This window comes from Populus euphratica, unplaced genomic scaffold (genome assembly GCF_000495115.2).
Source record: "Populus euphratica unplaced genomic scaffold, PopEup_1.0 scaffold190.1, whole genome shotgun sequence".
Taxonomy (NCBI): Eukaryota; Viridiplantae; Streptophyta; class Magnoliopsida; order Malpighiales; family Salicaceae; genus Populus; species Populus euphratica.
This window is the reverse complement of record NW_011500068.1, coordinates 1-12,506: the sequence shown is the minus strand read 5'-3', so window position 1 is coordinate 12,506 and position 12,506 is coordinate 1. Positions and strand designations below refer to the sequence as shown.

Here is a 12,506-nt window from a genome sequence, read left to right as displayed (position 1 = left end):
ATTCTAATTTTCGATTCAATCCTTCTACTTTTGATTCTTTTTCCTTGACTCTTTTGTCAAAGTTTTTATAGTTTTTAATTTTATCATTCAAATCAAGTTTATGATTTTTTCAGTAATAATAATAATAATAATAATAATAATAATAATTTCAACGTGGTCCTTCTTCTTTTGATTTCTTATTTGTTTCCTTTTCCTTTAAAGTTTTTATGATTTTTAATTTTATCCTTCAAATCAAATTTATGATTTTTTTTATTTCAATAACAACAACAAAAACAATTAATAATTGTAGTAATAATAATAATAACAATGATACTAAAAATATTACTAATAATACTACTAATAGTCATAAAAATGTTAATAATAGTTGTAATAATAATAGTTTGTTATGATAATAATAATGGTAATTATGATGATAATTATGATAATTATATTAATAATAATAATAAATATTGTGATAGCAATAATGATGATGGTGGTGGTGGTGGTAGTAATGATTGTAGTTTTAATAACATTAACAATAATTAAAATAATAATGGTATTTATAGCAATAATAGTAATATCAATAATGAAACTAGTAATAATACTAACAATTATTGATAATAATTGTATTAATATTAGTAGTTTTTTATGATAATAATAGCTAATGGCAATAATAATAATAATAATAATAATATAGTGATAACATGATAATAGTGATAGTAATAATAGTAACAAGTGATAATATTAGCAAGACAATAATAATAATAGTGATAATAGTAATGATAATAATAAAAAAAATAGTGATGATATTAATAATAATAATAATAATAATAATAATAGCAATAATAATAGTTTATTATGATTGTTGTGATGGTTGTGATATCAATAATTATAATGATGATAGCAATAACAGTAATAATTGTGATATTAATATTAATAATAATAGTAGTAATAATGATAACAACAACAACAACAATATTAATGTTGTTAATAGTAATAGTGATAGCAATAATAATGATAATAATCATAATAGTAACGATAATAGTTATTATGGTAAAAGACTAATAATAATAATAATAATAATTGTAGTAATAGTGATAGTAAAAGTACTAACAACAACAATAATAATAATGGTGATACTAATAGTGTTAATAATAATAATAATAATATTAGTAAGAATAGTTTGTTATAATAACAATAGTTGTTATAATGGTAAAAAATAATAATTATAATAGTCATAAAAATAAAAATAATGGTAATGTTAGTTGTGATAAGAACAATAACAATTGTATTAACAATAATAACAATAACGATGATAATAATAGTGATAGTGATTATGATAATGATAATGATTTCACTTATTAAGAATACTATTGATAATGATAGTTGTAATAACAATAATAATAGCAACAATGATAATAATAATAAAAATAATAATAGTAATAATAATAATAATTTATCATTTGATGTTAGATTTGTTAGAGATTGAGTTTCACAATTTTTTTATATAATAATAAATATTGTGATAGCAATAATGATGGTGGTGGTGGTGGTCGTGGTAGTAATGATTGTAGTTTTAATAACATTAACAATAATTAAAATAATAATGGTATTTATAGCAATAATAGTAATATCAATAATGAAACTAGTAATAATACTAACAATTAGTGATAATAATTGTATTAATATTAGTAGTTTTTTATGATAATAATAGCTAATGGCAATAATAATAATAATAATATAGTGATAGTATAATAATAGTGATAATAATAATAGTAACAAGTGATAATATTAGCAAGACAATAATAATAATAGTGATAATAGTAATGATAATAATAAAAAAAATAGTGATGATATTAATAATAATAATAATAATAATAATAATAGCAATAATAATAGTTTATTATGATTGTTGTGATGGTTGTGATATCAATAATTATAATGATGATAGCAATAACAGTAATAATTGTGATATTAATATTAATAATAATAGTAGTAATAATGATAACAACAACAACAACAATATTAATGTTGTTAATAGTAATAGTGATAGCAATAATAATGATAATAATCATAATAGTAACGATAATAGTTATTATGGTAAAAGACTAATAATAATAATAATAATAATTGTAGTAATAGTGATAGTAAAAGTACTAACAACAACAACAACAATAATGGTGATACTAATAGTATTAATAATAATAATAATAATAATAATAATAATAGTAAGAATAGTTTGTTATAATAACAATAGTTGTTATAATGGTAAAAAATAATAATTATAATAGTCATAAAAATAAAAATAATGGTAATGTTAGTTGTGATAAGAACAATAACAATTGTATTAACAATAATAACAATAACGATGATAATAATAGTGATAGTGATTATGATAATGATAATGATTTCACTTATTAAGAATACTATTGATAATGATAGTTGTAATGACAATAATAATAGCAACAATGATAATAATAATAAAAATAATAATAGTAATAATAATAATAATTTATCATTTGATGTTAGATTTGTTAGAGATTGAGTTTCACAATTTTTTTATATATGGTAATTCCATTCTAATAACCAAGGCTTCCGATTTAAAATGTTTATGTAGCCTGACATTCTCTTTTATTTTTTAATTTATTATTTTTTTTAATTTCATCATTCAATATCAATTTTTTAAATAAAAAACAGTCATCCATATTTTCTTTGAATTTATTAAATAAAGTAATTTATATCAAGCTAGCTCTTATAATTTTATTATAAACTCGTGTTAGGCAAAGATACAGGTAAAGAAATTTCAAGATTTATCTTCTTGTTTGGGTTTAATAGCATTACAAAAAAATCCTCACACTTTTAATGTTCATTTTTACATTTTCTTAAAAAATGATCCAACTAGCAATGAAGTACGGGTCAATAAATTAGTATCTAGTATAGACAATTCAATTATTAATTAAGTACTAAATACAACAATCAGTTTTTTTTTTACTTTTTTATTACAATTATTAAAAATAAAAATAAAAATAAAAATTTTTATTTTAATATATATTTTAAATAATAATTTCTATTGCAATTCCAAACATATTATACAATTATGCTTTTATATGAGGCCACAAATTATGATGTCACTAGATTCTATGCCCGTGCAATGCCACAGACTTGTAGTATACTTGTGCGTTATTGTGGGTTTGTTAAAAAAATTATATGGAGAAAAACTATTATAATCCATAATATTTTCAAGGAAAAAACTACAAAGTTAAATTTTCAATTAGCTTAATATTTAAAAAATAAAATGAATAAAGAAAATTTTAGAAAAAATCATAACAAAAAAATCATGTGACGAAACATTGTAGAAAAAATCATGTGGAGAAACATTGTAGCAATTCATAATGTTTTAAAGAAAAAAAAAACAAAGTTAAATTCTCCACCAGCTCAATATGAAAAAAATAAAATCAACAAAAACAAAAGGAAAAAAATCATGTAAGGAAACACTGTAGAAATCTATAGTGTTTCATGAGAAAATCTATTGTTGTAATTCTCAACCATCTCAATATTAAAAATAATAAAATTGATAAAGATAATTTTTAAAAAATCATGTAAGAGAACATTGTAGCAATCCAAAATATTTTAAAGAAAAAACTACGAAGCTAAATTTTTAATCAGCTTAATATGAAAAAAATAAAATTGATAAAGGCAATTCTGAAAAAAATCATAAAAAAAAAACCATGTGAAAAAATATTGTAGCAATCCATAGTTTTTTCAAGAAAAAAAAACTGCAAAACTAAATTTTCAACCACCTCCATATTAAAAAATTGAAATCAACTAAAACAATTCTAAAAAAAATAAAAAATAAAAAATAAGAAGAAGAAGAAGACAATTTTGAAAAATAAAGCAAAAAAATGAAAAAAATAGAAAAAAACATGTGGGGAAAGTTAAAGTTAAATTCTCAATCAGCTTAATATTAAAAAACATTTGACAAAAATAATTTTAAAAAAACATGTAGCAAAACAAAATCATGTAGGAAAATATTATAACAATCCATAATGTTTTAAATAAAAAAACTATGAAGCAAAATTCTCAATCAGCTCAATATGAAAAAAATAAAATCTATAAAGACTATTTTAAAAAAAAAATCATAAAAAAAAGAAGAAAATCATATAGGGAAATATTGTAATAATTCATAATGTTTTAAAGAAAAAACTACAGAACTAAATTTTCAACCAGTTCAATATTAAAAAAAATTAATAAAGATAATTTTGAAGAAAATACAAAAATAAAAAACAATCTTGAAAAAAAAACATGTAAATCCCCGAAAAAAAAAAACATTTGGCATAGGGAAAGCTACAGTACTTTCCCCACGCCATTTAAAGTATTAGTTAATTGTTTGAAGATAAATTTCACCGTCGTTGAATTTGTATTCGTCTGTTTTTTTCTTCTTCAATGTATAAATATAACTCTATTAGGAGGACTCTTCATTCTGCAATGTTTCCCCTCCTTTTTTTGTGGTAACTAAGTGCATGTTTATTTTTGTGGTATAAATAATATTAAAAAAAAATATAAAATCAGGGTTAAAACTCGAAAACCAGTAAAATCAATCAAACCCGATCAAACTCGTATAAAATTGGGCAAACTTGTAAAATACAATAAATTATAAATAATATTAAAAAAAAATATAAAATTGGGGTTAAAATTCGAAAACCAGTAAAATCAATCAAACCCAATCAAAATTGTATAAAATCGAGCAAACTTGTAAAATATAATAAACATGTACCAAAATAATGATTCCACAAGAAATTTAAGAAAGTTGCTCAGTTGCTGTGCTAACTCAATACTTTCCTTTCCCGTGACTTCCCACTTTACAATCCCCACTAGCCACTTCCCCACCTGATACATAATATTTACTATTTATAGACACTAGGCTTGCACACCGCATTACACAACATAATTCTTTTTTTTTAAAAAAAGGTCTCCATTTACGAAGACCACAACTATAGCGAATGGGGATAATCATATACTAAATTGTTATTCTCAGATTATACCTCAAAAATCCTTGATGTATGGGAAGAAAGAGCGCAAATTAGTTGCTTCCAGCTTGTTTCACTTTAAGACTATTTATTATTGACAATGTCTGCTTTAATTTCAGATTATATATGTTGCTAATTATTTATTTACTACTATTAATTGATATGTAATATTTATTTTATTTTTATATTATTTAATTTAATGTTGATGATAATATTTATATTTTATTTTATAGTTATATACCTATAATAAAATTCTATGGACATGTATGAATTTTTATTTGAATTATGTATTTTAAAATGTTTGGATATTTGTATTATTTATTTTATTTTTATTTTAATTGTGTTATATTATTATTTACTACTTGACTGGATCTTGTAATTTAGTTAAAAAATTAGTTATGATTTTATGATTTTATTTAAAATATTTTACTTGTAATTTTACGATTCAAGTTTATATTGTATATTCCATGTCATGTCAAAAAAACATTTTTGACAACCTTGCCTTTCTTCTCACTAGTTGTCACATATGGTATTAGAACCGGTCTCACTGGTTGTTCGATTCTGCCAACGGGATCGTCAGTTTCCATAAAAAGGGTGGATTGTAATATTTCATATCAGCAAGTGAGGATTTGGTAGCTAGTCTTATTAATAGCATTAATTGTTAACTTGTCATACGTGTTTTAGAGCCATACGTAGTCACTAAGAACAAAATCGTAAGGGCAATCAAGTCCAAAATGGATAATATCTAGCAGGTTGAGTTAGGCTATTAGAAAGATTGTTTAGACTAATTGATTAACCGATCGTCTAACCTTGAAATTCTATTCCCAAGCTAGTTGGATTTTTTATGACACATCAAAACTTTTTTTCTCACCATCCATTTCGTGTCTTGGTAAGAAGATGTGAAAACATCTTTTTTTCTATAAGAACTTCGCATTCTGAGGTGTGAAGTAGAAGAGAAGGAATTTTATAATTGAGGTTTTAAGGAGAATATAGCATGCAAAAAAAAAAGAAAAAAAAAAAGGAGAGAGATGTAAAGGCGATTTGGTAGCTTCCATTTTTTAAATTATTTTTCATATTAAAAACATTAAAATATTTTAAAATGATTTTAATATAATAGTATTAAAAAAATAATTAAAATATATTTTTTAAAATGATATCATTTTTTCAAAATGTAAACCTGGATGGTGAATCAATTGCCCTTTACATGTTCGGTATACATGAAAGCAATTTCAGGACACAATTAAACATATCAAATTCTAAAAGTTTATTAGGAGTGAGAAAAAAATTAAATAATTGATAAGACAAAAAAAAACCTAAACAAAAAAACCAAACAAAAAAATCAAATTAATAGATTAAAACATTATAAAAAAATTTAGTTTGATTTGATTTTAATTTTCAAAATCTGAAATTAATTGAACTGAATTGAATCAAATTAGTTCAACCAAATTTTAAAAAAATATAAATAAGATATTTTTTTATAACCCTAAATCTAAATGCTCCTCTCTTTGCTCTCTACGTCTCTCACTTTCTCTTCTCTCTATTTGTCTTCTGTACTCCACAATCCAGATCCCGCAATTGTTAGGAATTATTAGGCGATTGTTGCTCCGTACTCATCTGTCCTCCTATCACGTATTTCTTCACTTTTGAATTTCATTCTTTTAGTTCAAGTATATCTTTTACTTTTACGTTTGCATTTAACATTGTAATTGTTTTGTCATCTATTATATCCATATAACTGATGAAGATTGTTATATCAAACTAGTAAAAGGTTTTTCTTTGATTTTTTTTAATATTAGTCTTATAAGAAAATTGTTATGTTAAACCAGTAGAATATTAGATATTGAATTTAGTTATTTATTGAAGAAACCGAGTATAAAAACACCACACATTTAATAGATGGTGTGGATCTATATAAAAATTTATAATTAATTTCCTCTTATTTTTGTTTTACATTTAAATAATTTTTATTTTTTTATTTTTATTTTTTTTCCTAATCAAATCATTTTTTTTTTGTTTTGTGTATCTTTTGCACAGGGATTAATTTTTGAACAAGAATCTAACAAAAAAAACGTTGAGGTTTGAGTTCTAGATATTATCTTGTTTAACTTACTGAGAAAGCTAAGATTTCTCATAAAAAAGACACAAAATTATAAAAATAGAAATAAGATAAATTGGTTTAAATGGTTTGGAAGAAGAAAAATTGAATCGAATCGAACCAAACATAGTCGATTCAAACCGATTTTTAGTTTGATTTGATTTACAAACTTGAAAAAAAATAATTTTGGTTTGGTTATTTATTTTAACTTAAAATTGGATCGAACTAAAAATACATATCCCTAAGTTTATTTATTTTTTCACTTAATAAATTAACCCAAAAATACCTATATTATCCAATTAAAAAATGAACATATTTAATTTTTTTCTTATTGATGTTACAACAATAGGACCAATTAATTCAGCCATATCAATGTAAACAATACAATTGCGCACTCGATTATTATATTACTATAATTAATAAAGTTCTCACGGCCAAAAGAAAAAGAAAAAGGTTCTCATGAAAAAATCACCAAAATGAGTCATCAAGGCTCAAAGAGGACTCAAATTGAACTCTTGGGAAAAGTGGGCAGGCCCAATATTGATGGCAGAATAAAGCTGTTAGGCCCATTGAAGCATAGGTGAAGCTGTAAGGCCCGTCTCGGCAGGGACGTTATCGATTCTTGAAAACTTGAAAGAAATCATAATTAAAGGCAGCTCGATTGAAAGTTAGAAGCACAAAGAGCAGATGAGAAGCAGCGTTACATTACATGCTTTTTTGTTCTTCTGAAAATTAAAGGGCAGGTGGTTCTTCTCCGTTGCAGCAGAAAGACCCTCAAGTTTTCCCTTTCCTATTTTAAGCTGGTATTAAATTCAATTCAAGGTACGGAAAGGGATTCTTCCTTCATTCTGATATTATTATTATTATGTCTTCTTCAGTTTAGTTTGTTAATTAATCTATGCTACCGCTTCTGCTTTTCCTTTTTTTAGGTTTTTTTTGTGGTTTTCTTTAAATTCGCTGCATACTTTTATTATTATTATTATTATTATTATGTCTTCTTCAATTTAGGTTGTTAATTAATCCATGCTACGGCTACCGCTTCTTCTTCTTTTTCTTTTTTTTTTAGTTTTATTTTTTGATTTTTTTGATTTTCTTTAAGTTCGATGCATAAATTTATTATTATTATTATTATATTTGCTTTGGTATCTCGTCTTCAATGTGCTCCGCTAGTTAGTTTCGCTACCATGCTTATGCTGGTTACTGATACTCGAACATGAACATCATTATTCCTTTCTTTTTAAGGGTTTGATTTTTGGCTTCGCTTTTCAATTTCAAGCACCGTACTTTATGTATTATCTAAATCTCTTAGGTTGTTTCTTTTGATTAAGATGCAGCAGCAACAAGTATACAGATCCATCTATCCATAATAATTAATAACTAACAATGGACACTGGTGGCAACTCTCTCCAATCCGCTGCTCCTGACGGGGTTAAGAGAAAGGTTTGCTATTTCTACGATCCAGAAGTCGGCAATTACTATTATGGCCAAGGTCACCCCATGAAGCCCCACCGCATTCGAATGACCCATGCTTTGCTTGCCCACTATGGTTTGCTTCAGCACATGCAGGTCCTCAAGCCCTTTCCTGCTCGTGACCGCGATCTTTGCCGCTTCCATGCTGATGATTATGTCTCTTTCCTCCGCAGCATCACCCCTGAGACCCAGCAGGACCAGCTCAGGCAGCTGAAGCGCTTTAATGTTGGTGAAGATTGTCCTGTCTTTGATGGCCTCTACTCCTTCTGCCAGACTTACGCTGGTGGCTCTGTTGGGGGTGCCGTCAAGTTAAATCACAACCTCTGTGACATTGCTGTCAATTGGGCTGGTGGCCTCCATCATGCTAAGAAGTGTGAAGCTTCTGGTTTTTGCTATGTTAATGACATCGTGCTTGCAATATTGGAGCTTCTTAAAGTGCATGAGGTTTTTAACTATCCCTCTCTGGCTATGGATGCTAACATAGTTTCTCAATGTCACCTTGAAATATGCGCACCTTTTTTGGGAAACCCTGGTCTAACTCGATGCCTTCTAATCACTACTCCAAAATTGTACATCAACTATTATATTATTACCTTTTCTTTTAAGTCTCATCTTGTGATTTTTTCTTTCCCATGCCTTTGCAGCGTGTTCTGTATGTGGATATTGACATTCACCATGGGGATGGTGTGGAAGAAGCATTTTACACCACTGATAGAGTCATGACTGTTTCATTCCATAAATTTGGGGATTACTTTCCCGGCACAGGAGATATACGTGACATTGGATTTTCAAAAGGAAAATACTACTCTCTCAATGTTCCATTGGATGATGGAATTGACGATGAGAGCTATCATTTCTTGTTTAAACCACTAATTGCAAAAGTAATGGAAGTTTTTAAACCGGGTGCTGTGGTTCTCCAATGTGGTGCTGACTCGTTATCTGGGGATAGATTAGGATGCTTCAATCTTTCTATCAAGGGCCATGCAGAGTGTGTTAAATTTATGAGATCTTTCAATGTGCCATTATTGCTATTGGGTGGTGGTGGCTACACCATTCGAAATGTTGCTCGCTGCTGGTGCTACGAGGTATGATTTTCTTTTGCTAAATGATTCTTTAGTTTTTGCATTTGAAATGTCTCTTTATCATTTACTTGTGAATTTGATTTGAGGTACTCTGATGTTGTTGTGTCTAATATATGGTAGACTGGAGTTGCACTTGGAATTGAAGTTGATGATAAGATGCCGCAGCATGAGTATTATGAGTACTTTGGTCCAGATTATACTCTTCATGTTGCCCCTAGCAACATGGAAAATAAGAATTCCCACCAGTTACTTGAGGAAATACGGTCTAAGCTCCTTGATAATCTTTCAAAGCTTCAGCATGCACCGAGTGTCCAATTTCAGGAAAGACCACCTGACACTGAGCTTCTGGAGGTATCCTTTGCTTATTTTTTATGAAGATGAAATGGGTGACGTTGACTCTAATTGTTCTCCCAAGTCACAACTAAGATCTTGTAGTTTAACCACCTGGGCTTACCGTTTTAACTTTTTTTCTTGCTAATTAACTATAGTCGAGGATTAACTTGTTTTATAGTTGACAAGTAGTATTGCTTGCTAATTCACAATCATCGAGTATTAACTTGTTTTACTGTTGACAAGTAGAATTGTGTCTGCTAATTGATACTAAATGACATGTCTTGTATTTATTGAGATTTATCAGGCAGAAGAAGATCAGGATGATGCAGATGAGAGATGGGATCCAGATTCTGATATGGATGTTGATGATGAACGGTATTTTTTTTCCACAACAAAAAAGGAGGTGAAAGAATTTTTTCCTAATTATTGTATTCTGCTGTTTACTAATTTATCTTTATATACAGAAAGCCATTACCAAGCAGAGTGAAGAGAGAAATAGTTGAAGCTGAGCCAAAGGAGTTGGTATGTTGAACTACAACTCACCTTTGTCTTTTCAGTGTTTTAAATTTATGGTGTTGGCCTATGAATGGTCTTTTCCTGATTAATCATGTACCATCTTAATCTATAACCTTAATAAGATAACTGTTTTTTTCCCCTATGTTCTGAGAAGGGGAAAAGAATTTTAACTGTTAACTCTTGAGAAATGAACCTAGTTGAATTTGGCAGCTAGAAGTTGGGTCATCTGCTTTCTATAGTCAATGATATGCTACTGCTGAAACCAACTGTAGAAATGAACCTCTTTTTTTTTTTTTTTTTTTGGGGGGGGGGGTGTGGAACTTGAATTATTATTAACTTCCTTTATAATACAAGATGGAGAATTTGCTTCAACCCAAAAGTAGAGGAGATAATACTACCAAGTGCAAAATTACAAAATATTCATCACAGAATTTTTCTGGTTTTGTAATTTATTTGTGACAGTATTATTCATTTTGCCTTTCGTAGGAGGGTCAGAAAGGAAGTTCTGAGCATGCTAGAGGCTTTGATACAGCAATAGATGAAAATGCAAGTGGAAAGGTAAGCTTAATATTCATGCATTCACATTCATCTCCTGCAAGAAAAATTGAAAAATGGAATATGCAATGGGGACACACAAAGGGTTGCTGTTTATGGATTCTAACTGGACTTCTATGGATTCCTCGACAATACGAGGTTTTCTGATTGGCATCAACTCTTGCAGGCTTTGGATGCTGGTCCTTTGCAAATTGATGAGCCAGGTGTGAGAGTTGAACAGGAAAATGTGAACAAGCATTCTGATCCGTTGTACTCCAAGTAGGGGCTAGGTGTGAGAGTTGAACAGGAAAATGTGAACAAGCCTTCTAATCAAATGTAATCCCAAGTAAAAAGCACCATTCCACAAACTATTCCAAGTTTGTGTATGGTTTTATCGAGTTAGGCATATATGATGAGTACAAACTCGGACAACCAATGACAACCTAAAAGGTTTTGTCTCTAATTATGTTTTTTTTTTTAATTTTTTTTACCGAGGCATTTTGTATTGGATATTGTGGAAACTTGGAATTGAAGTTCAAAAATGGTGAAAAAGATATTTTTTGAACTTGTTATTTCTTTTTCTGAAGTAATTAGAATGCAGAAAATTGCGATTTTTTTTTTTGGCTAGTAGTTCAAAAAGGGAAAGGGTGCCTGCTTGGAGAAATGGTCTGAGAAGCGGATGCCAAGTAGTGGAGCTTGATGGAGGGAAAGCTGGAGGGAAGGTCAAATGGAATACAAATGGGTATATAGTATATATTTTGGCGAGCGGGAAAAGGGAAATGAGGGAAAATAGATGTAATTATGGGTTGGGATTAGGTGTTTTAAAAAAATTCTTATTTTTATTTTAAATTAATTATTTTTGATATTTTTAGATTGTTTTAATATGTTAATGTAATTTTTTTAAATAAAATATTATTTTAATATATTTATAAATAAAAAATATTTTAAAAAATAAATAAATTATTTACAATTAACAATGTAAAATATTGAGGGTCTCATGTATTTTGTTTTTTTGAAGTACTTGAACAGGACATTCTTTTACTTTTATATAAAAAGCTCAACATTTTTCACCGGTCATCAACCTATTAAATTATTATCATATATATAATTAGAGAGGTCGAAAAAATTCACATATGAATATTTGGACAAAAATACAAGGGCTCTTAAAAAGAAAAGAAAAGAAAAGAAATAATGAAGAAAAATGCTAAATAACAGGTAATATTAGCAAAAGCGTTACATCTTTTTAATGTATTTTTAGACAATGAGAAAACTTATATTACTTAATTAGAAGAATAAAAAAAGATGACACTGCATCTCAAATATTTGAAACCTGAACACGTTGCCACTTTCTAAGCATGTCAATCCATGTAGCACAAAGAGAGTAGGCCAAGATAGGTTTAGCTGGTTTAGGTTTCAAGTTTCGAGTTTAAAGGTTAGGGCTTCAGGTTTAAGGATTAGGGTTTAGGATTT

The 12,506-nt window shown here is 27.5% G+C and overlaps 1 protein-coding gene across 3 annotated transcripts; it reads left to right on the top strand.

Moving 5' to 3' along the window:
* Nucleotides 1-7,737: 7,737 nt before the first annotated feature.
* On the top strand, nucleotides 7,738-11,608 carry LOC105108284 (histone deacetylase 19-like). 3 transcript variants are annotated; one of them, XM_011002537.1, is made up of 8 exons: nucleotides 7,738-7,923; nucleotides 8,411-9,015; nucleotides 9,216-9,656; nucleotides 9,774-10,004; nucleotides 10,282-10,361; nucleotides 10,451-10,508; nucleotides 10,989-11,060; nucleotides 11,224-11,608. In XM_011002537.1, the coding sequence occupies exons 2-8, from the start codon at nucleotides 8,485-8,487 to the stop codon at nucleotides 11,317-11,319; spliced, it is 1,509 nt and encodes a 502-aa protein (XP_011000839.1). In that variant the 5' UTR covers nucleotides 7,738-7,923; nucleotides 8,411-8,484; the 3' UTR covers nucleotides 11,320-11,608. The 3 variants fall into 3 exon arrangements, with proteins under 3 accessions (XP_011000839.1, XP_011000840.1, XP_011000838.1); XM_011002538.1 differs by having other exon boundaries at nucleotides 7,739-7,923; nucleotides 8,430-9,015; nucleotides 10,291-10,361; XM_011002536.1 differs by having other exon boundaries at nucleotides 7,739-7,923; nucleotides 8,430-9,015.
* Nucleotides 11,609-12,506: the final 898 nt, after the last annotated feature.

What these genes read in the sequence shown, in the direction of transcription:
- LOC105108284 (XM_011002537.1), top strand. Translation starts at nt 8,485, where the DNA reads ATGGACACTGGTGGCAACTCTCTCCAATCCGCTGCTCCTGACGGGGTT. An exon ending in AGCTTCTTAAAGTGCATGAG is followed by an intron (nt 9,016 to 9,215) that starts GTTTTTAACTAT and finishes ATGCCTTTGCAG; the next exon opens with CGTGTTCTGTATGTGGATAT. An exon ending in CTCGCTGCTGGTGCTACGAG is followed by an intron (nt 9,657 to 9,773) that starts GTATGATTTTCT and finishes AATATATGGTAG; the next exon opens with ACTGGAGTTGCACTTGGAAT.